Source organism: Ranitomeya imitator, chromosome 1 (assembly GCF_032444005.1).
Source record: "Ranitomeya imitator isolate aRanImi1 chromosome 1, aRanImi1.pri, whole genome shotgun sequence".
Lineage (NCBI taxonomy): Eukaryota > Metazoa > Chordata > Amphibia > Anura > Dendrobatidae > Ranitomeya > Ranitomeya imitator.
The window spans coordinates 69,285,857-69,309,875 of NC_091282.1; the positions used below are offsets into that span (position 1 = coordinate 69,285,857).

The following is a 24,019-nucleotide window of genomic DNA, read 5'->3' on the forward strand; positions in this document are numbered from 1 at the left end:
CGTTATATTACAATCGCCAAGAAAATGTGATTCGATGGGAAACTCTTCCCATATCAGAGACGCTGACAATGTGTGAATTACCATTAGATCAGGAGCAATGTCGGCCTCCAGCTGTCCACCTGCCTTCAGACAGCACAATGGATCTAAATTTCCTCTTGGAAAGAAAAAGGAAATTAATTTAGAATACTACAAAAGCATTGAGAACAGAGCGTGGCGCGTGCACACATGGTTCGGAAGAGTCTGTCATATTTTTCATGCTATTAATTATTGATGCCTCATAATTAAAGAACCTAATATATATCTTATTAGGACTCAAAGTGGCAAAAAAAATTATATAAATAGATAAATAAATAAATAAAATATTAAATAACAAAATATGAGATTTAAAAAAATAAGCAAAAAATACATTCTTCACAAATTTTTAGGAATTACACCCATGTCCAAGCTCCTTCTGCATAGATTCACAATCAGCAGAGTAGAATTCTTACTGATACTATGTTACGCTTTTTTATAATAATAATAATAATTTTTATTTATAAAACGACAACGTATTCCGCAGCACTTTACAATTAAGCGGGGACATGTACAAACAATAAATTCAGTACAAGTTAAGACAATTTAAACAGTGACATTAGGGGTGAGGTCCCTGCTCGCAAGCTTATAATCTACAATGAAATGGGGGGACACAATAGGTGAAAAGTGCTTGTTATTACAGGTCTGGCAATTATAATAAATAGGGATTTTCATATAAAGCTGCATGATCTGGTCATCAGCCCGTGTGTTTAAGTGCAATAGTCAAGTATCAAGTGCAGTTATCTTGTGCATGGAGGGTGTGGAGACAGATGAATAGTAGGGTGCAGATTCACATGCAGATAATATTTGGAAGGATGGAACAGGGCAAAGTTAGTTTACTGAGTAGTTGATGTGGTAGGCTTGTTTGAAGAGATGGGTTTTTAAAGCGTGCTTGAATAGGTCGGGGCTAGGTATCAGTCTGAATGTCTGGCGAAGTGCATTCCAGAGAGCTGGCGCAGCACGAGAGAAGTCTTGGAGACGGAGGTGCAAGGTTCGGAATACGGGGAATGTTAGTCTTAGGTAATTTGTAGAACGGAGGGCACGTGTAGGGCGATAGACGGAGATGAGAGAGGAGATATAAGGCGGTTCAGAACTGTGGAGAGCTTTGTGGGTGAGAGAGATGAGTTTATACTGGACCCTGTAGCGAATTGGTAGCCAGTGTAATGACTGGCACAAGATGGAGGCATCGGTGAAGCGGTTGGACAGAAATATGACCCTGGCTGCCGCATTCAAGATGGATTGGAGAGGAGAAAGTTTGGTAAAAGGGAGACCGATCAGAAGGGAGTTGCAGTAGTCCAGACGGGAATGAATAAGAGCGACAGTAAGAGTCTTAGCAGCATCAAAGGTGAGAAAAGGTCGGATTCTGGAGATGTTTTTAAGATGCAGGTGACAGGAGCGAGAGAGTGATCGGAAATCGGGAGTAAAGGAAAGTTCGGTGTCGAATATGACCCCAAGACAGCGGGCATGCTGCTTGGGAGTTATGGTTGAACCCTCAAGGGTAATTTCGATGTTAGGTAGAGTGAGGTTAGTAGAATGGAGAAACACAAGAAGTTCAGTTTTGGAAAGATTTAGTTTCCGATAGATGGAGGACATGATGTTAGAGACAGCAGACCAGCAGTTCCAAAAGACTTTAAAAAATAAAGGGGATGTCTAGGACTTTAACATTGATGGCCTATCCTTAGGATAGGTCATTAATGTCTGATCAGTGGGAGTGTGACACCCGGCACACTAGACAATCAGTTGTTATCCTCCTTTGTGGTTGTTCTCAGTTCTGGCTAAACATTTGTTCTCCTGAATAATGGATGTATTTATATTAAATCTGAATGCTTAGATAATAAGTTATTTAAAATGGGTTTTCTGAAGCAGACAATCATTTTAAAGGGTTATTCCCAAAATAGGCTATTGGATAAGGGATACATTACTGATCACTTGTTGTCCAACCACTGGAATCCCTAGCACCTACCTGTGTGATATTCACTGTCTATTGGGGTGCAATAGTAAGCCAGGCTCCGTGCTTGGCTATTTCCGACAGTCCCATAAACAGTGAATGGTAATGAGGTTTCACTCCATTAAAGATGGGGCTCTACAGAACCTGCTTCCTGGTGTGGTGGTTTCAGCTCTCTGGTATCTGCATGGATACACATAGGCAAAACTATGTCTAGCTGCTCCAAAATGAAAACAGCCTTCCTTCAGCACAAATTAATAACAAAACAGTTGGCTCTCTCTAGGGAAGGCAAAGTCGTTGAAATGGTCTCACCAATTACAGGAACCTCTCAGGCTGCAGTACAGACTATCCGCCAACTCTGTCTTTGTCCAGCCTCAGCACACTAGTACTACCAGAGCTAGACCAGAAGCATTTTATTAGACCAGTAAGATCAGGACTGGAGTATGGGAGCGACCTTTCCCACCCAGGCTTTTCTGGTCACTCCTAAAGCCCGGATCCAAAATCCAGTCGAAATAAAACCATCTCAGTAACACATACCTGCCATCCAGGACCTTACCTCCCGTTTTATTAAACTGGGTGTCAGAGCCCCATTCTCTGGATTGTTTGGACACTCAGCCTTTGAATGCCCAACAAACAATAAGTTTTCCAATCTCCTAAGGAATGTTTGTGTCTTATTTTTAGCAATTTAAAAAATAAGATGGAAAATCTCCTTAACTCAAAATTGGTGTTTCCGAGCTTAACCTTTAATATGAACCGGATTGATTCAGCAGTGCAGTATGTTAACCGATCCAATACCCAAAAACGTATCACAAAAAGATCAAAAGCCGCAGCCTCAAGAGCTTACAGATTAACGAAGAAGGTCTAAAATCATAAAAAGGGCACAGGTGCGTGTTCTGAATAGTGGAACCGTCAAACAATGACCCTCCTTCTGGGGTCCTCATTGATGAATGTCCATAACGGAGAGCCACTGGTGTGCAGACTATTCTTCAGCATGACTGCTAATTCCTTTTTTTGCTTCGCCTTTGTCCAATCGTGGTCTTTTTCTAAAATCATGGCCAAAGAAACAGTTACAATCAGAGATCAGAAGTGTGTCATGTGCATACATATTAATGGGAGGCTTTAGATTTGAAGTGCATGGGAAAATCAGTAGACCCCATCAGAATGAGATACCCCTAGTAAATTCCTCCTTCTTTTCTTCCCTCTCGAAAGACAGAAATTGAATTTTTAAGCGCAGCGAACAAGGGATTAACAATTGGCAGGTCTTCAGCTCTTTGTCTCTTTTTGGCGAATCCTATTTAATCACAGACTTTAATATTAAGTGAGGTCTGGCCATGCTGCTTGTCTGGTCTCCGAGCACGAATGATACAGGCTGAGATGAGGGAGATAGAACTTAAGTTGGAGCAATTGTGAAGAAGTGTTTCAATTACCCTTTCTGAAGTCTTGAAAAGCCAACTTTAATTTGATGTGAAAAGTCTACGAGGGCACATGCCAAGGAAAATCCTGTCTATTGTGTCCATGGCTCGGCGGTGTGGCTGCAATTATAAGCTTCTATTTTAGCTCTTCCATGGTTCGGCTTTGTGACTGATGGTGGTTAATGATATGGTAGCCAAACCTCCACACAATAAGGGGTCTACTGTTTGTTCTCTTTCAATTCTCCGATGAGAGGGAAAGATGAGAAATGTAATCTAAATTGCCGTCTCGAAAGGTCTAAGGAACGTGTTTTGGCTTAGCGTGATAATTCGGTGGTCACAAACGCAAAGGCCAATAAGTTGACATTGAAGGAAGTCATGGAAAGAGTTGCCTTGGTGACTCAATAGACTTCATTGCTGCTCCCCATTAATGGATTTGCTGCTACATTCTTCAAGGGCACATGTTAAACCTACACTTGTCCCCATAGGATACAATGGAGCAATTTAATGCTTAGTACGATCCCTATTTACACTCAGAGCTGCCACAAATAAATGCAATTTTCCTTAAGTGTAATAGTACATAATCCTCCGTACTTGTACAGGGAAGGATTAATATAAACAGCTTATTCCCATTATTTGTATATTCATCTTGACTTTTTGGAAAAAAATGATACCTAAGAATGCTCAATGGTTACCATTTTGGATCTTATGTTCAAAGCCCCCGGAAACTGGGATTCCGGTGTATGATCCGATAGGTTATTAACTATAATGGTGCAGATGGCTTCTGTTGTACATCATTTTGGAGCGTATAAGCATAGGTGAACACGCAGACGTAGTAGAATATGTCTGAATATCTGCCTCCAGTAGGCGTATGCATCCCAAAATGATGCACGACAGAGCACACACTGACTCTGGCGGAATCATTATAACCAATGGCCCCATCGGCGCGGACACCTGAATCCTGTTTTGTGGAGGGTTCAAATGTAAATCCTAACAGGACCACTGAACATGGGACAAATTGCAGTGTGGAAGCACCCTAAGACCCCCAATTTCTCACTACACCATTTCAAAAACCACAAAAGCATTTCAAATGACAATGGTCACATACAGACACATATAGCATAAACATCTCTGAACAGAATATCACAAAAACTTTTTTTTTTTTACAAAGCTGGTCATCTCGCCCTACTCATTGTTAAGAAATGTTGAGGCACCCAAGAGAGTACAGAAGGACATATCTATATGAACAGCATGGGATTGTTGGAAACAATAATATAAATTGATATTTTCCTCTTAAAAAGGGATTGTCCAGAATTTAAAAACTTAAAAACAAAATAAAACAATACTCACCTTCTTCGATCCCTTCAACTCCAGTGCTGAAACTCCAGTGGTTCTCAAAATAATTTGTCTACTTCTCTAGAATGATGGCATCACGTCCAACCGTGTGACCTCTACCACCAATCAGTGGCCATAGCAGTGATGCTAGCATGTACGTCACATGATCACTGAGGTCAGTGATTGGCTGCAGAGTTCACATCAATGTTCAGGATGCCATTGCTGCAAGCAGCTTAACTAAAACTGATAAGAATGGTGTTAACTTTTCAGATATCCAAGTTATGCCTCAAGGAAAGTCTCCGAGCCACGCACGTAAATCAGTAGCCATTGTCATCCAGGCTGGTTTTTGGAATAAGACACAACTTTCATCTGTCACTCCTAACAGTCAGTCTAGGAAATCGTAAGATGGGAGAGTTCTATGTCTACCAGTCGGCCTCAGGTCTTTGCTCTTGGAGATTAGTGAGACTGGTCCAGAGTGAGTTTTGTCTTGGAGCTCCTATAGCTCGGAGAGCTGGTCATATGTATTGGTTCATGGCAAGAACCGTCCAAATCTATTTTATGAACTCTGCAGGATGAATCAGGGTGAATTTATCACCTGAATTAAACTACAATTATCCTGTCACTTCGGTGCCTTCAATACATGACTGCGGCCTGCTCTGAGATTATGATTTGCTTCAGCTAATTACAAATGAGTTAATTATCTCTCCATCTTCAGGAGATTGCTCACTCTGTGCCGGGAAGGAACATTCACATAGAAGGATCATCTGGAGGTCTCACCACTGGTCTCCACTCTAGGGTGGAGGTTGGGACAATCCTGACAGCTTAGCATTGAGCCTCGGAATATAAATTGTCAGAGGACTGGACGCTTGTGCTTTTTACTTGCTTACTTACTTTACTTACAAAAACTATTTTTTTTTACTTTGATCAGCTGCACAAAGTAACTACATTACTTATATTAACAAAATGTCCCGTCAAAATGTTCTCATCTATTATCTATCTAATCTATTATCTATCTAATCTATCTATCTATCTATCTATCTATCTATCTATTATCTATTATGCATCTGTCAATTATCTATCTATTTTCTATCTACCTCTCTGTCTATCTCTCAACCTATCTATTATCTATCTATCTATCTATCTATCTACCTATCTATCATCTATCTATATATCATCTATCTATTATCTATATATCTATTATCATCTATCTACAGTATATATCTAATATATATCTGTCTATTATCTATCTATTATGTATCTGTCTATTATCTATCTATCTTTCTTTCTATCTATTATCTATCTATCAATCTATTATCTATCTATTATCTATCTATCTATCTTTCTATCTATTAGATATCTATCATCTATCTATTATTTATCTATTATCTATATATCTCTGTTATCTATTATCATCTATCTATATATTATCTATCTATCTATCTTTCTATCTATCTATCTATCTATCTATCTATTATCATCTATCTATATATTATCTATCTATCTATTATCTATCTATTATCTATCTATTATCTATCTATTATCATCTATCTATCTATCTATTATCTATCTATCTATTATCTATCTATTATGTATTTATCTATTATCTATCTATTATCTATATATCTCTATTATCTATTATCATCTATCTATCTATTATCTATCTATCTATTATCTATATATCTCTGTTATCTATTATCATCTATCTATCTATCTATCTATCTATCTATCTATCTATCTATTATCTATATATTATGTATTTATCTATTATCTATATATTATCTATATATCTCTGTTATCTATTATCATCTATCTATCTATCTATCTATTATCATCTATCTATTATCTATCTATTATCATCTATCTATCTATTATCTATCTATCTATCTATCTATTATCTATCTATCTATTATATATATATCTCTGTTATCTATTATCATCTATCTATCTATCTATTATCATCTATCTATTATCTATCTATCATCTATCTATCTATTATCGATCTATCTATTATCTATCTATCTATCTATCTATCTATCTATCTATCTATCTATCTATCTATCTATCTATTATCATCTATCTATCTATCTATCTATCTATCATCTATCTATCTATCTATCTATCTATCTATCTATCTATCTATCTATCTATCTATCTATACATCTATGTATATATCTTACTTTCTTTCAATTTTGAACACATGTTGCTTTGTCAGCGGTTCTTGTAAAATATGGTAAGCATCTCTTAATTTTGTTCCAGAAGACAGAAAACTTTTTGTGGGTATGCTGAATAAACAGCAGTCAGAGGATGACGTCCGCCGACTATTTGAAGCCTTTGGGAACATTGAAGAATGTACAATCCTTCGAGGACCAGATGGGAACAGCAAAGGTAGAATCGATGCAGCTCGGTTTCTACTTCATTACTATCTTTTGATAGAATTCTGTATTACACCTCCGTTGACTGTCCTACTGGCAGATACATGTCGGCATGAGATTAGTATGTTCTGCTCATGTACAAAGTGTCCTTTAGGGAACCTGTCACCAGGTTTTTTTTTACATATAAAATAGGACCAGCACCTGTACGCCCTCTAGAATGCTGTATATCTGACCCCAATTATTATACTCACCTGCAAGGCTGTCGGGCTCGATGGGCGTTGCGGGTCTTGATCCGGAGCCTCATCTCTTCCTACAATCACTGTCTTCCTTCCCTCCTTCATGTGGATGACGTGTCCTACGTTTTCTACACAGTGTCCTCCATCGTGGTCATGTGCAAGTGTACTTCTCTCTAAAAAGTATTGCAGTGCGCATGCGTCGACACTCTCTGCCCTTTCCCCGAGCATGCGCATTACAGTACTTTGCTATGCCTTCAGAGGAGTAAAGAAAAGTGCGCCTGTGCAGGGGGAAACTGTTTGGATGACATAAAATGCGTCATCTACATGAAGCAAGAAGGAGGACGGCGGCCACAAGAAGAGAGGAGGCACCGGATCAAGGCCAGAGAAGTCCATCAGACCGCCCCGCCCCGGAGGTGAGTATAATAAAGGGTCAGTTTTGGGTGACGCAGAACGCATTGGGAACATATATTCAGCATTCTAGAAGCATTGGGAACATATATTCAGCATTCTAGAATGCTGTCTATGAGGGCGTACAGGTGCTGGTGCTACTTTATATGGGAAAATCCTGGTGTCAAGCTCCCTTTAAAGCATAGGAAACATAAAAATGGTATATATTCATTTTTGGGGCGCCTCCAATGTTCAGCTATATATCTCGTAAGCTTTGATTGTTTCATCAAGCTGTGGAAATTAGATAGAAAAACACAACGCCCACAGACTATTCTATTTCAGTGAATGAATCATATCCTGAATTGTTCGTGGACAATCAGAGAGCACCAGATAAATCACATCTAATGAGGGTTTGAGTACCATTATAAATATGGATCTTGACAAAGATTTTATATTCAAACTTTCCTTTAAGGAGCACCTCACAGGAGGGCCCCATGCTAGGCATTGAAAATGGATCTTCTCACCAATACCAGACTACGAAAAATTCCCCATGACGGCCGTTTAATGATTGATTAATATAGATTAAATGGTACCGGTCCTGCCAAAATTAAAAATATTAAAAATTGTGGGTATGAGTACAGTTCATCCCTATCTATCTTTTTCTCTCAAAAGCCACAATAGCAGGAAACGAGGATACAGTTGTGTTCTTTCATTCCTGGGCTCAATATGTCTGAAGATGAACAGCATGAGATAACCAGCTTTGGAAAAAAAAACATCATTTTTCAATACTCTGTCAGGAGACGTTGCTGCTATGCGTGTTTCCATGTGGCCAATGGTTATGCTGTGAATTGCAGCTTGCTGAGCATTTCTCCAAGCATGTTGCAATATCGCATTGAATTTGTATCATAAGAAACTGGAGCCCTTAAAGGGGTTGTCCACTACTTTCAGTTAACCCCCCAATGTATCCCCCCGGGGTCCCTAATGAATTTTATAAATACCTTCTGTTGCCGTTTTCGCCTGTGAGCGGCGCTATGGCGGCTGAGTCCGGGTCACGTGACCCCCAGGCTGCAGCCACCGCTAATTTCCACCGACGTCACGTCAATTTCCAGACTCTGGAAATTGATGTGACGTCAGCAACAGGCGTGACCAGCCTCCACAGTCAGCAGTCACTCAAGAGTGACTGGGCTGGGGGCTGCAGGGCTGTGCTGGGGGCTGTGCTAGGGTCTGCTGGCCGGCTGTGCTCATGTGCCGAGATGTGCGGCCGGTGTGGTGGCGGCGGCGGCCGATGCATGGGCGGTGGCGGCCGGTGCGGTGGCGGCAGAGGCCGGCGCAGTGGTGGTGGCCGGTGCAGCAGCAGGAGGTGGGGGTCTGCGCGATGAATCTGCCGAAGGTCCTGGAGTGTGCGGGCGGGGGGTCTGCTGGGCTGTGCGGGGCGGCCATTGGTGTGTGTGTCTCTGTGTGCAGGCATCGTCCGATGGGACTACAAGTCCCATCGGGATCTGCCTGCTATAGTGACAGTGAGTGACACATTAGCCAATGATGGGACAGTAGTAGTCCCATCATCCGGCTAATGTGTTGAATGTAAAAAAAAAAAAAAAAACACATATACAGTACATACATACATAGAACACACATACAGAACATGCACCATGCGACATGCAACGTGACGATATGCAGCATGCAACATGTCACAACATGCACCATGCGACATGCAGCATGCGACATGAAGCATGCGGTAACTTGCGACATGCGACATCATGCAGCATGCAATATGCAGCATGTGACAACATGCACCATGTGACATGCAACATATCACAACATGCACCATGCGACATGTGGTGACATGCACCATGCGACATGTGACAACATGCGAAATGCAGCATGCGACGACATGCGACATGCAGCATGCGACGACATGCAGCATGCAACATCATGCAGCATGCGACGTGTGGCGACATGTGACGACATGCAGCATGCAACATGCAACATGCAGCATGCGATGACATGCAACATGAGACATCATGCGACATGCCACATACATACAGTACATACATACAGTACATATAATATAGAGTACATACTCACCATCACTTGTCACTTTGTTCCCTGAATCCAGTGTTACCTGTAAAAAATATTAAAATAATAAACAAACAATATACTCCCTGATCCGCAGAAATCCAATTAAAACGAGTGTCCCTCGACGATCTCCCGTGGAGAGCAGCAGCATCAGCTGATGCGACCGCTCTCCAGGGGCTTCAGGAATACAATGATGGCAGGTTTCTTTCCACAATGTATTACCCACAATGTATTCCTACGCCCCAGCGAGAAAATAGTCCCTAGTCTCACTTTTGACATTGCTGTGTGAGAAAGATCCCACGCAGCAAATGCCATAAAGTGAGACTCTGAACTATGGTAACCTCTCAGTGATGCACTGCAGGAGCCATTGTCTCCTGTCAGTGTGTCACTGAAGGTCTATAGAGCAGTGACATCACTGTTCTATAGGGGAAATCGTCGTGGGACACTCATTATTGATTGGACTACGGCGGACAGGTAGTATGCGGTTTATTATTTTACGTTTCTTGCAGGCACTGAAGTATGGTAAGTATGGTTAAATGAAGAATATTAAAATACTTTTTTCTGGCTGTGTCTTTTTTTTACTCTTTCATTACTCTAGGATTAATAATGGAAAGGCGTCTTATTGACACCTCTCCATTATTATCCCGCCTTAATGTTACCTTACAATAGCAAGGTGACATTAACCCCTTATTACCCCATATCCCACCGCTAGTTGGAAGAGAGGGGCTAAGTGCCGGAATTGGTGCATCTCACAGATGCGCCATTTCTGGGGCAGCTGCAGACTGGTATTTGTTGCCGGGGGGGCCAATATCCATGGCCCCTCTCTAGGCTATGAATATCAGCCCACAGCTGTCTGCGTATCTGGCTATAAAATATAGGGGGACCGCACGTCTTTTTTTTTTTAGGTCCCCCTATTTTAATAGCCAGTAAAGGCTATGCAGACAGCTGCGGGCTGATATTCATAGCCTAGATAGGGGCCATGGGAATTAACTCCGTCCCAGGCTACAAATATTGGCCCCCGGCCGTCGGCTTTCCCCCTCTGGCGCAGAAAATTGCGCGGGAGCCCACGCCATTTTTATTTTGTTTTTTTTTAACTGAAACATATTGTTCATTAACCCCTTTCTGCCAGCAGACGGAACAGTACGTCAGCTGGCAGTATCCCCCGCTTTGAGGTGGGCTCCGGCGGTGAGCCCACTTCAAAACCGCAACATGTCAGCTGTTTTCAATACAATAAAAAAAAGTACATGATCGCTAAACGGTGTAGGGAGAAAAAAAATCAAAAGCCAAAATTACCTTTTTTTGGTCGCCAAGACATTGCATTAAAATGCAATCACAGGCGATCAAAAGAACTTATCTGCACAAAAGTGGTATCATTAAAAACGTCAGCTCGGTACGCAAAAAATTAGCCCTCATCTGACCCGATATCTCAGAAAATATAGGCGCTACGGGTCTCGGAAAATGGCGCAATTATTTTATTTCTTTTTAGCTAATTTGGATTTTTTTTTCACCACTTAGATAAAAAATAACCTAGACGTGTTTGATGTCTATGAACTCATAATGACCTGGAGAATCATGATGGCAGGTCAGTTTTATGCTGTGTGCAGACGTTGCAGATTGGGTGCAGAATTTTCTGCACAAAATCTGCATCTCCTTGCAGAAAACGCAGCTGCATTTTTGATGCTTTTTTTCACGTTTTTTTCACAGTTTTTTGTGCGGGTTTGATGCAGTTCTTGGTGCGTTTTTTGGTGCGGTTTTTGCGCGGTTTTGATTCAGTTTTTGCTGCAGTATTTGGTGTGGTTTTTTGCGTGGTTTTGATTCATGTTTTTTATGCTTTTTTTATGCAGTTTTTGGTGCGGTTTTGATGCAGTTTTTCGTGCGGTTTTGATGCAGTTTTTGGTGCGGTTTTGATGCAGTTTTTGATGCAGTTATTGGGGCGGTTTTGATGCAGTTTTTGGTGCAGTTTTGATGCGTTTTTGGTGCAGTTTTGATGCAATATTTGGAGCAGTTTTGATGCAGTTTTTGGTGTGGTTTTGATGCAATATTTGGAGCAGTTTTGATGCAGTTTTTGGTGCGGTTTTCATGCATTTTTTATGCAGTTTTTGCTGTGGTTTTGCTGCAGTTTTTGGTGCAGTTTTGATGCGCTTTTGTTGCATTTTTTGTGCGGTTTTGATGCATTTTTATTTATTTTTAGGTGCGGTTTTTGTGCGTATCTTTGTGTGTTTTTGTTTGTGTTTTTGAAAGCTAAATAAAGATGTATTATTGAACAAAAAAAAACGATTTGTGATGTCATTATTGTCCAACCTCCTCTTTTCCATTTGTCCAACCCATGATCAATTACACACAGATATATAGACATATAGATGATAGATGAAATGGATAGACAGAGCTACATATAGATAGATCTATATATGCATACATCTATCTATTCATATATCTATCGATATATCTGGATAGATATATCTATTGATAGATGTATGGATAGTGTAGGGTGTGTGTCTACTGTCTGGATTACATCTGAATTAGCTGCAGATTGGATGCTGCGTACTTGTAGTCCCATCGGATGATGCCTGCACACACCCCCCAAAAGACCCCCTGCACAGCCCCACACACACCTGAACAGTCCCGTAAACACCCGAACAGTCCCGAACACACCCGAACAGTCCCGCACACACTCGAACAGTCCAGCACACACCCGAACAGTCCCGCACAGCGCCGCACACATCCGAACAGTCCCGCACACATCCGAACAGCCCACAGACCCCGCACATATCCGAACAGCCCCGCACACACCCGCACACATCCGAACTGCCCGCAGACCCCGCACACATCCGAACAGTCCCGCACACATCCGAACAGCCCACAGACCCCGCACATATCCGAACAGCCCCGCACACACCCGCACACATCCGAACTGCCCGCAGACCCCGCACACACCTGAACAGTCCTGCACAGCTCCACACACATCCGAACAGCCCGCAGACGCCGCCCGCACACACATACACGTACACAGTCACCGCCCACACATCTCCCTCCTCCAGAACTGCAGCGTTTCTCTGACCCACATCCGCAGCAAAACTGCAGATCTTTTTTACATCTGCGGTTTTGCTGCGGATGTGCCCGACTCAATGAAAGTCTAAGGGTGCAGAAACGCTACAGTTCCACACAAAAGAAGTGACATACTGCGGAAAAAAAAAACTGCATTTCGGTGCGGCTTTTTCCGCAGCATGTGAACAACAAGTCTGCGGCTCCCATAGACTTACATTGATTGTGCACTACACTGCGGATTTGATGCAATTCTGTGCAGCAAAAAACCCTGTGGATCTACAATCAAATCCACAATGTGTGCACACAGTCTTTGCATTTAGTGAACCTAGCAAAAAAGCCAAGCAAAAAACAAGTGTGGGATTGCACTTTTTTTGCAATTTCATCGCACTTTGACTTTTGTTCACATTTTCTGCTACACGACGTGCTAAAACCAATGGTGTAGTTCAAAAGTAGAACTTGTCCCGCAAAAGATAAGCCCCCACATGACCATATTGACGGAAACATTATGGGTCTGGAAAGAAGGGGAGCGATAAACGAAAAAAGCTCCAGGGGTGAAGGGGTTTAGAAACATGGATATGGACATATCTATGGAAATAGATATAGATATACTGTATAGATACATATCTATCTGTCTATCTATCTATCTGTGTGTAATCGAGTGTGGGTTGGGCAAATGTAAGGCTATGTGCACACGTCAGGATTTCTGGCAGAAATTTTCCTGACAAAAACCTGACATTTCTGCCGTTTTTTTGCGCGTTTTTGATGCGTTTTTTGCGCGTCTTTGATGTGTTTTTTCTTGCGTTTTTTCCAAATGCATAGAATAGTGGGGAAAAACGTGAAAAAAACGCAAAATTATTGAACATGCTGCTTTTTTTTACCGCGATGCGTTTTTTTCACGGTAAAAAAAGCATCATGTGCACAAAAATTGCAGAATGCATTCTAAATGATAGGATGCATATGTCTGCAGTTTCTAATGTGGTTTTATCCTGAAAAACCTGAACGTGTGCACATACCCTAAAAGAGGAGGTTGGACAGAAATGACATCACAAATCTTTTTGAAGATAGAGGAGGGAGAGGAGGGAGGGGTTTGGGTGTGTTTTGGAGAGGGTGTGCTAGGTTCGGGCTTAGTGGCCAGTGCAATGCATCATGGAACTTGTAGTATTAGAGCACAATAACTCAGAAGAAAGGAAGTTGTCGATTAACCCCATGAGAGCTGGATCCAGCACTGAAGATGGGCTGCTACAGCATGATAAAAGGTAATATTGCTAAAATAAGCACAGTGGATGTTTTCAGTGGCACATAATAGCAAGATTTATGGAAAAAAATGATTGTAGTGGACCACTTCTTTAACTAAATATATGGAAAGGTAATAGTGGACACATATGTATACATTACAGTCTATGGGCTACTTATACTTTAAAAGGCGAGTCCACTTAAAACAAATTATCACCTTATTAACAGCATAGGTTCTAACTTGTCTATGGATGTGGGTCCAACAACTCGTACCCACACCGAGCAGCAGAACTGTGACACCTGTGCTCCTTTAGTTCCCTGTGTGTCCGCTGAGCACTGCGCTCCTCTTTTTCCAGCAGCCCCATAGAGCAGAGGTCCCCAACTCCAGTCCTCAAGGCCCACCAACAGGTCATGTTTTCAGGATTTCCTTTGCATTGCACAGGTGATGCAATTATTACCTGGGCAAGACTAAGGAAATCCTGAAAACCTGACCTGTTGGTGGGCCTTGAGGACTGGAGTTGGGGACCTCTGCCATAGAGAATCAATGGAGCAACAGTCGGATGTTTGCACTGCCATTCTGTCTCGTGATGAGGATAAAAATTCCCCAATCTACCAATCATGCTGGTCCCAGTGGTCAGACCTTAACTGGTCTGCAAGGTACCCACTATTTTTGGATAGGTGATAACTTGTTTTTACCAAACAACCCATTTAAGGAATACTTATGATGACTCATCAAGCAACACCCTCGCAAATTGAAATGATCTTTCTAATAAGATCTATTTGAGCATTGTTTTTCTTACATTTGGTAGAGAACGCTAAAAGGTTGGCAGCATCGGGCACTATTTTTTCCAGCAGAAGAGGTCACAGTCTGCTGCTATCTAACAGGCAGAAAATACAAATCTCTGGTTATAAGAACAGGAGCATTCAAAGTACAGCTGCTTCTCATGTGTAGCATCCTGCCAGCAGGGGAAACTCATTAGAACTTGTAAAAGTTGAGTATATGATAAAGACAGAAGGGATATTGGTATTGAAAAATTGGGGTAATCCTACTGTGTCAACCTGCTGAGGTTGGGATGGCTCTGCTGTGATCATTAATTACAATGAGAGTAGTACTGCTGTGACTACTGGGGAAGTGAGAATACTACTGCTGTGACTACTGGGTGAGAGTAGTACTGCTGTGACTACTAAGGAAGTGAGAATACTACTGCTGTGACTACTGGGTGAGAGTAGTACTGCTGTGACTACTAAGGAAGTGAGAATACTACTGCTGTGACTACTGGGTGAGAGTAGTACTGCTGTGACTACTAAGGAAGTGAGAATACTACTGCTGTGACTACTGAGGAAGTGAGAATACTACTGCTGTGACTACTGAGGAAGTGAGAATACTACTGCTGTGACTACTGAGGAAGTGAGAATACTACTGTTGTGACTACTAGGGAAGTGAGAGTAGTACTGCTATGACTACTGGGGAAGTGAGAATACTACTGCTGTGACTACTGAGGAAGTGAGAATACTACTGCTGTGACTACTGAGGAAGTGAGAATACTACTGTTGTGGCTACTAGGGAAGTGAGAGTAGTACTGCTATGACTACTGGGGAAGTGAGAATACTACTGCTGTGGCTACAGAGGAAGTGAGAGTAGTACTGATGTGACTACTAGAGAAGTGAGAGTAGTACTGCTGTGACTACTGGGGAAGTGAGAATACTACTGCTATGACTACAGAGGAAGTGAGAGTAGTACTGCTGTGACTACTGGGTAAGTGAAAGTAATATTCATGTGACTACTGGGGAAGTGAGAGTAGTACTGCTGTGACTACTGGGGAAGTGAGAATACTACTGCTGTGACTAAAGAGGCAGTGAGAGTAGTACTGCTGTGACTACTGGGGAAGTGAAAATAATATTTATTTGACTACTGGGGAAGAGGAAGTAATAATGATGTGACTACAGGGGAAGCAAGAGTAGCACTACTGTAACTACTGGGAAGTGAGAGTAATACTGCTTTCACTACTGGGGAAGTGAAAGTAATATTTCTGTGACTACTGGGGAAGTGAGAATAGTACTGCTGTGACTACTAAGGAAGTGAGAAAACTACTGCTGTGACTACTGGGTGAGAGTAGTACTGCTGTGACTACTAAGGAAGTGAGAATACTACTGCTGTGACTACTGAGGAAGTGAGAATACTACTGCTGTGACTACTGAGGAAGTGAGAATACTACTGCTGTGACTACTGAGGAAGTGAGAATACTACTGTTGTGACTACTAGGGAAGTGAGAGTAGTACTGCTATGACTACTGGGGAAGTGAGAATACTACTGCTGTGACTACTGAGGAAGTGAGAATACTACTGCTGTGACTACTGAGGAAGTGAGAATACTACTGTTGTGACTACTAGGGAAGTGAGAGTAGTACTGCTATGACTACTGGGGAAGTGAGAATACTACTGCTGTGGCTACAGAGGAAGTGAGATTAGTACTGATGTGACTACTAGAGAAGTGAGAGTAGTACTGCTGTGACTACTGGGGAAGTGAGAATACTACTGCTGTGACTACAGAGGAAGTGAGAGTAGTACTGCTGTGACTACTGGGTAAGTGAAAGTAATATTCATGTGACTACTGGGGAAGTGAGAGTAGTACTGCTGTGACTACTGGGGAAGTGAGAATACTACTGCTGTGACTACAGAGGCAGTGAGAGTAGTACTGCTGTGACTACTGGGGAAGTGAAAGTAATATTCCGTTGACTACTGGGGAAGTAAGAGTAGTACTGCTGTGACTACTGGGGAAGTGAAAATAATATTTATTTGACTACTGGGGAAGAGGAAGTAATAATGATGTGACTACAGGGGAAGCAAGAGTAGCACTACTGTAACTACTGGGAAGTGAGAGTAATACTGCTTTCACTACTGGGGAAGTGAAAGTAATATTTCTGTGACTACTGGGGAAGTGAGAGTAGTACTGCTGTAACTACTGGGGAAGTGAGAGTGCAGCGCCCCAGAGACCTGGTCGTTGCAGTAATGTCGCTCTGCCGCTAAGGGGAGTGATGTTATGTCTGACTGCACTAAAGGAGTTCACCTGACCAGGTATCACAGTCACACATTACACTTCACACTCCGGCCACTAGGGGGAGCAAAAGGCACTATGTATTAGGCCACTCCTCACACTGGTAAAACTAGGGGTCGGATAGGAAGTTAGGACAGAGCGCAGCCTGGGAGAGTCCAGGGAGGACCTGTCAGGGGTGGGTTCCTGACAGGGGCCTAGCTGAACAAGTAGAAAGCAACGGAACCGCGCCTGCACTACCTTGCGGCGGTATCCTAAGAAAGGACATGAAGAGAAGGATATTGTGGAAAGTGAGAAACGAGATCAAGCACAAGGGAGAGCCAGTAGGAGTCGTGCCCCGAGAACGGCAACATCCTACTGAGGCGCGTAGCCGGTGACCGAAACACCGAGGAAGTAACTGACTCTATTCCTTACTTCAAATACCGCAGGACAGTTAATTATAGGTTGGCTGTCTACCTTACATCACCTAAGCAGACATAGGGGGCAAGCGTGGAGAGGGGCGTCTCTAGGGTTCCAGAATAGCTCCGAGCCTTCCTGTCAAACGGGTGCATCCTATGCAGATAAACTTGGGGGACGGAGACATAGAAAGAGAAAGAACGAGAACATAAGTTGTGAGGACAATCCCGAATGCTCAGCAGGGTAGCACTACAACACAAAGGCACTAGTGGTAGGCACTGATTTCCACCTGCAAAGGGAACTCTGGATGTGCCTTCGGTCCGGCTGGTCTCAGACAGCCCTGTTGACAGTGCTCTGGATTGCGGATCCCGAAGTCTTCAGTAAAAGGTAAAGAGACTGCAACCCTGTGTCCTCGTTATTGACTGCACCTCACACCATCGCCACCTACAATACTGGGAAGCCCTGGGAATATACTTCACCTGTGGGAAGGTATACCATCTAGCTGCCATCACATCACCCCAGTGGACCCCAAGCAGCGTTGGTCGACCTGACCGAACACCACAGGTGGCGTCACGAAACTTTAGCCGACTTTCATCACCCCTTTTATTGGACGCCCCTTAGCAGGGTCACGGACCGGGTCCAGCCACCGTGAAAACCCTAGAACTGAGACAGAGAGGACCAGTACCGAGTAACCTGCGGCCCAGCGTCTGGGGGTGCTCCAAGAGTAATACTGCTTTGACTACTGGGGAAGTGAGAGTAATACTGCTTTGACTACTGGGGAAGTGAAAGTAATATTTCTGTGACTGCTGGGGAAGTGAGAACAGTACTCCTTTGACTACTGGGGATGTGAGAGTAGTGCTGATGTGACTACAGGGAAAGTGAGAGTAGTACTGCTGTGACTACTTGGGAAATGAGAGTAGTACTGCTTTGACTACTGGGGAAGTTAATGTAATATTTCTGTGACTACTGGGGAAGTGAGAGTAGTGTTGCTGTGACTACTGGGAAAGTGAGAGTAATAATGCTTTGACACCTGGGATGTGAAAGTAATATTTCTGTTACAACTGGGGAAGTGAGAATAGTACTCCTTTGACTACTGGGGAAGTGTGAGTAGTACTGCTGGGGAAGTGAGAGTAGTACTTCTGTGACTACTGGGAAAATCAGAGTAGTACTGCTGTGACTACTACTTAGGAAGTGAGAGTAGTACTGCTGTGACTACTGGGGAAGTGAGAGTAGTACTGCTATGACTATTAGAGAAGTGAGAGTAGCACTGCTGTGACTACTGGGGAAGAGAGAATAGTACTCCTTTGACTACTGGGGAAGTGAGAGTAGTACTGCTGGGGAAGTGAGAGTAGTACTGCTGTGACTACTAGAGAAGTGAGAGTAGTACTGCTATGACTACTACTTAGGAAGTGAGAGTTGTAGTGCTGTGACTACTGGGGAAGTGAGAGTAGCACTGCTGTGACTACTGGGGAAGTGAGTGTAGTACTGTTGTGACTACTGGGGAAACAAAAGTGGAACTGCTGTGACTACTGAGGAAGTGAGAGTAGTACTGCCATAACTACTGAGGAAGTGAGAGTACTACTGCTGTGACTACTGAGGAAGTGAGAGTACTACTGCCGTGACTACTGAGGAAGTGAGAGTACTACTGCTGTGACTACTAGGAAAGTGAAAATAATATTTATGTGACTAATGGGGAAGTGAAAGTACTACTGCTGTGACTACTGGGGAAGTGAAAATAATATGTATGTGACTACTGAGGAAGTGAGAATAGTACTGCTGTGACTACTAAGGAAGTGAGAGTAATACTGCTGTGACTACTGAGGAATTGAGAGTACTACTGCTATGACTATTAGGGAAGTGAAAATAATATTTCTGTGACTACTATAGAAGTGAGACTAGTACTGCTGTGACTACTGAGGAAGTGAGAGTACTATTGCTGTGACTAGTAGGGATGTGAAAATAATATTTCTGTGACTAAAGGGGAAGTGAAAGTAGTACTGCTGTGACTACTGAGGAAGTGATAGTAGTACTGCTGTGACTACTGAGGAAGTGAGAGTAGTACTGCTGTGAATACTGAGGAAGTGAGAGTAATACTGCTGTGACTACTGAGGAAGTGAGATTACTACTGCTGTGACTATTGGGAAGTGAAAATAATATTTCTGTGACTACTGTAGAAGTGAGAGTAGTACTGCTGTGACTACTGAGGAAATGAGAGTAGTACTGATGTGACGACTGAGGAAGTGAGAGTAATACTGCTGTGACTACTGAGGAAGTGAAAATAATATTTCTGTGACTACTGTAGAAGTGAGAGTAGTACTGCTGTGACTACTGAGGAAGTGAGAGTAGTACTGCTGTGACTACTGAGGAAATGAGAGTAGTACTGCTGTGACTACTGAGGAAGTGAGAGTAATACTGCTGTGGCTACTGGGGAAGTGAAAATAATATTTCTGTGACTACTGTAGAAGTGAGAGTAGTACTGCTGTGACTACTGAGGAAGTGAGAGTAGTACTGCTGTGACTACTGAGGAAATGAGAGTAGTACTGCTATGACTACTGAGGAAATGAAAGTAGTACTGCTATGACGACTGAGGAAGTGATAGTAGTACTGCTGTGACTACTGAGGAAATGAGAGTAGTACTGCTGTGACGACTGAGGAAGTGAGAGTACTACTACTGTGACTACTGGGGAAGTGAAAATAATATTTCTTTGACTACTGTAGAAGTGAGACTAGTACTGCTGTGACGACTGAGGAAGTGAGAGTAATACTGCTGTGACTACTGAGGAAGTGAGAATACTACTGCTGTGACTACTGGGGAGTGAAAATAATATTCCTGTGACTACTGTAGAAGTGAGAGTAGTACTGCTATGACTATTTGGGAAACAAAAGTGAGGCTGTTGTGACTGCTGGGAAAGTGAGAGTAGTTATGATGTGACTACTGGAGATGTGAAAGTAGTATTTTTTTGACTACTAAGGAAGTAAGAGAAGTACTGCTGTGATTACTGGGGAAACAATAGTGGGACGGCCTGCCCTGACTCCTGGGGAAGTGAGAGTATTACTTCTGTGACTACAGGGGAACTGAGAGTAGTGCTGCTGCTGCTGCTGCTGCTGCTGCTGCTGCTGCTGAGACTGTTGGACTCCTGCGACTACTGCAGGAAAGAGAAACTCTAATAAGTGTAATTAGCTCGCTCGTAGCTTCCAGATTTCCAATGATGGCTTTACATTATGACCCAGCTCTGCCGTATTTCTAGCCCCAGATAATTCTCACTATTTTTGTCTCAGACGCCCATGTGCTCAGTGAAGCATGAATCATACCTATAATAGCACTCACCATAGAAAGCTCTAATTACCACAAGATGTTCATATTCTGACATTACTCACAAATAGACTGGACTGTTTTTAGATAAGAATCATGTATTTAGCAACCAAAAAGGAATATCTTACCTAAAGCAAAGAAAATATACCGTCTGATAGGAATATTGATAACAGATTTGAAGGGTTTTTTACCTTTTATATGAGTGATGTTGAAAAGTATAAAGATCTAAAACTTTGTATACCGGTATATGTTTTTTTCTATTTAATACAGTGACCTTTTTAAGACTTTTGGTTGCTGTCTGTGAATTGAAAACTTTTCTGTTTGCATTCAGAGGCTGAAAATGCAGTGCAGACCTAGACCCCAGTTCATCAAGATCTGCGATTTTCGCAACGATTTTGATGTGAACGCCTTTTAATGAATCAGAAGTGTCCTGACTAGAGTTGAGCGACCTTGACCTTTTTAGAGTCGAGCCGGGTTTCGCGAAACCCGACTATCTCAAAAGTCGGGTCGAGTGAAATCGGCCGATTATGGCGAAAAGTCGGGATCGACCGAAACACGAAACCCAATGCAAGTCAATGGGGCAGCATAGTCGGCAGTGAGTGGGGGCCAGGAAAACACCTAGAGTGCCCATTTTAATGTCAAAACCATCCATTCTTCTTAATGAAGCTTGTCAAGCGTAATTTACCTTATAATAATTGGAAGGCATTTGAAATTGGGGGTCATTTGGCTAAAGTTGTGTGGGGTAGGGCTGGTTCAAGTAATTAGTGGGCCCAGGAAATCTGGACCACGTCACGGCAGTGGAGCAGGGAGAGGTAAGTATTTCAACTTTGCAAGTGCTGTGATCCTGAGCAAGCAGGGGGGGCCCACTTGTTGGCATTGGCACTGGCACAGGGCCCCTCAAAGTACAGCGGTGTGTTTGCACGGCGGGGGCGCCTCCCACCGGCAGCAACACTTTTGCGTACTATGAGAGGCCCTGTGCCAGTGACGTCGCCAACTAGTATTCCTCCCCCCACCTGATGAAGGAACCTGCACTTTCATCTGCACCTTCCTCTTTGTCCCCGTGTAAGGTGGTATGGTATGCGGGAAGAGCAACCTGACTTTCAGCAGGGTCACAATGTTGTTGTGTAGCATGCACGGGGAATGTTGCGTTATGGGTCAATGTACCAGCAGACTCATCTATCACTGGCTGGGCAATGGGCACGATGAAGTGGAAACACAGATATAGGCCCAAAGAATAAAGTGGGCTAAATGCAGTTCAAAATTGGTAACACAGGAATAACCAGGGGGCATTACAGTGGAGGACAACTGGAATGAGAGGCTGACACAGAGAGTAGGGCCAAATCAGTAAGTAGTCGAAATGCAGTTCAAAATTGGCAACCGTAGTAAACAGGCGGCACAGCTTTGTTCAGTGGAGGAGAACAGCAAGGAGTGGCAGACACCGATAGTAGGCCCCAACCCAACTAGTAGGCCAAATGCAGTCTAACATTAACAACTACTTAACGAGAGCCTGAAAATGGAATTTCAGGACAGGAAACCAGGAGAACAGCAAGGAGTGGCAGACACCGATAGTAGGCCCCAAACCAACTAGTACGCCAAATGCAGTTGTTCCATTTAACCACAATTTAATGAGAGCCTGAAGATAGAAGCTCAGGAAAGGCAACCTGGGGAACACCTTGGAGTGTAACACGCCATCTCTCTCCACCCCATACCCATTTTGTAGGCCTAATGCAGTGTACTTTTCTACAACTACTAAACGAGAGTCGGAAGACCGAAGCAATGGCAAGGAAACCTGGGGAACACCTTGGAGTGTAACACACCATCTCTCTCCACCCCATACCCAATTTGTAGGCCTAATGCAGTGTAGTTTCCAAGAACTACTAAACGAGAGCCGGAAGATCGAAGCTCAGGAAAGGCAACCTGGGGAACACCTTGGAGTGTAACACACCCTCTCTCTACACCCCATACCCAATTTGAAGGCCTAATGCAGTGTAGTTTCCAAGAACTACTAAACGAGAGCTGGAAGATCGAAGCTCAGGAAAGGCAACCTGGGGAACACCTTGGAGTGTAACACACCCTCTCTCTACACCCCATACCCAATTTGAAGGCCTAATGCAGCGTAGTTTCCAACAACTACTAAACGAGAGCCGGAAGATCGAAGCTCAGGAAAGGCAACCTGGGGAACACCTTGGAGTGTAACAAACCCTCTCTCTACACCCCATACCCAATTTGTAGGCCTAATGCAGCGTAGTTTCCGACAACTACTAAACGAGAGCATGAAGATCGAAGCTCAGGAAAGGCAACCTGGGGAACACCTTGGAGTGTAACACACCCTCTCTCTACACCCCATACCCAATTTGAAGGCCTAATGCAGTGTACTTTCCAAGAACTACTAAACGAGAGCCGGAAGATCGAAGCTCAGGAAAGGCAACCTGGGGAACACCTTGGAGTGGAACACACCATCTCTCTACACCCCATACCCAATTTGAAGGCCTAATGCAGCGTAGTTTCCAACAACTACTAAACGAGAGCCGGAAGATCGAAGCTCAGGAAAGGCAACCTGGGGAACACCTTGGAGTGTAACACAACGTCTCTCTACACCACGGAAGGGCTGATTCTTAGGAAGGAAGGCTGTTGGAAATAAGCATTGCGCGTCCGAGGGTGATTATATTCTTATTAGGTATATACTCACCCTCGGACGCGCCCTGCTTCTTTATTTGGAATGAATGTTTATTTGCAATGTGGTGTTGACTTTCTCTATTATTTTGGTAATTAATGATTTTATTATTTTCATTGTTTTGCATCTTCTCGGCAATAATATAAAGAAGTCGCGACAGGACAACACTCGGTGGATGCCATATCTGTGTTTTCAATTTAAAAAACCTTTCAGTTAACTACTTGCAGGAGAAAGTAATTGTAGCTGGTGGCCATTTTTAGTACTGTACCAGATTTTAGTTGTGTGTTTGTTTTTAATGTTAAAATGTCTGCATTTGATATCTCACCAGTATTTTCTTTTTTATAAGCAAAATACTTTTTTTTTTATTTTATGATGTTGGTTCAAGGGGTACACGGGCAGCAGTAGACAGGTCAGTGGAGGCCTAGTGGAAGGAGGGACCGCAGACAGGCTTCGAAGCCCTAACATAATAAATTG

The 24,019-nt window shown here is 43.0% G+C and overlaps 1 protein-coding gene across 16 annotated transcripts in view; it reads left to right on the forward strand.

Moving 5' to 3' along the window:
- Positions 1-24,019, forward strand: part of CELF4 (CUGBP Elav-like family member 4) — a 1,519,496-nt gene that overhangs the window by 1,215,204 nt on the left and 280,273 nt on the right. For 9 of the 16 annotated variants that reach the window (XM_069747370.1, XM_069747257.1, XM_069747313.1 and 6 more), the window contains exon 4: positions 7,018-7,146. The exons of 2 other annotated variants lie outside the window; for them this stretch is intronic. In XM_069747370.1, the coding sequence (XP_069603471.1) occupies positions 7,018-7,146 (129 nt within the window). The remainder of the gene's footprint in view (positions 1-7,017; positions 7,147-24,019) is intronic. 5 more of the 16 variants (XM_069747380.1, XM_069747276.1, XM_069747304.1 and 2 more) reach the window with 1 other exon arrangement.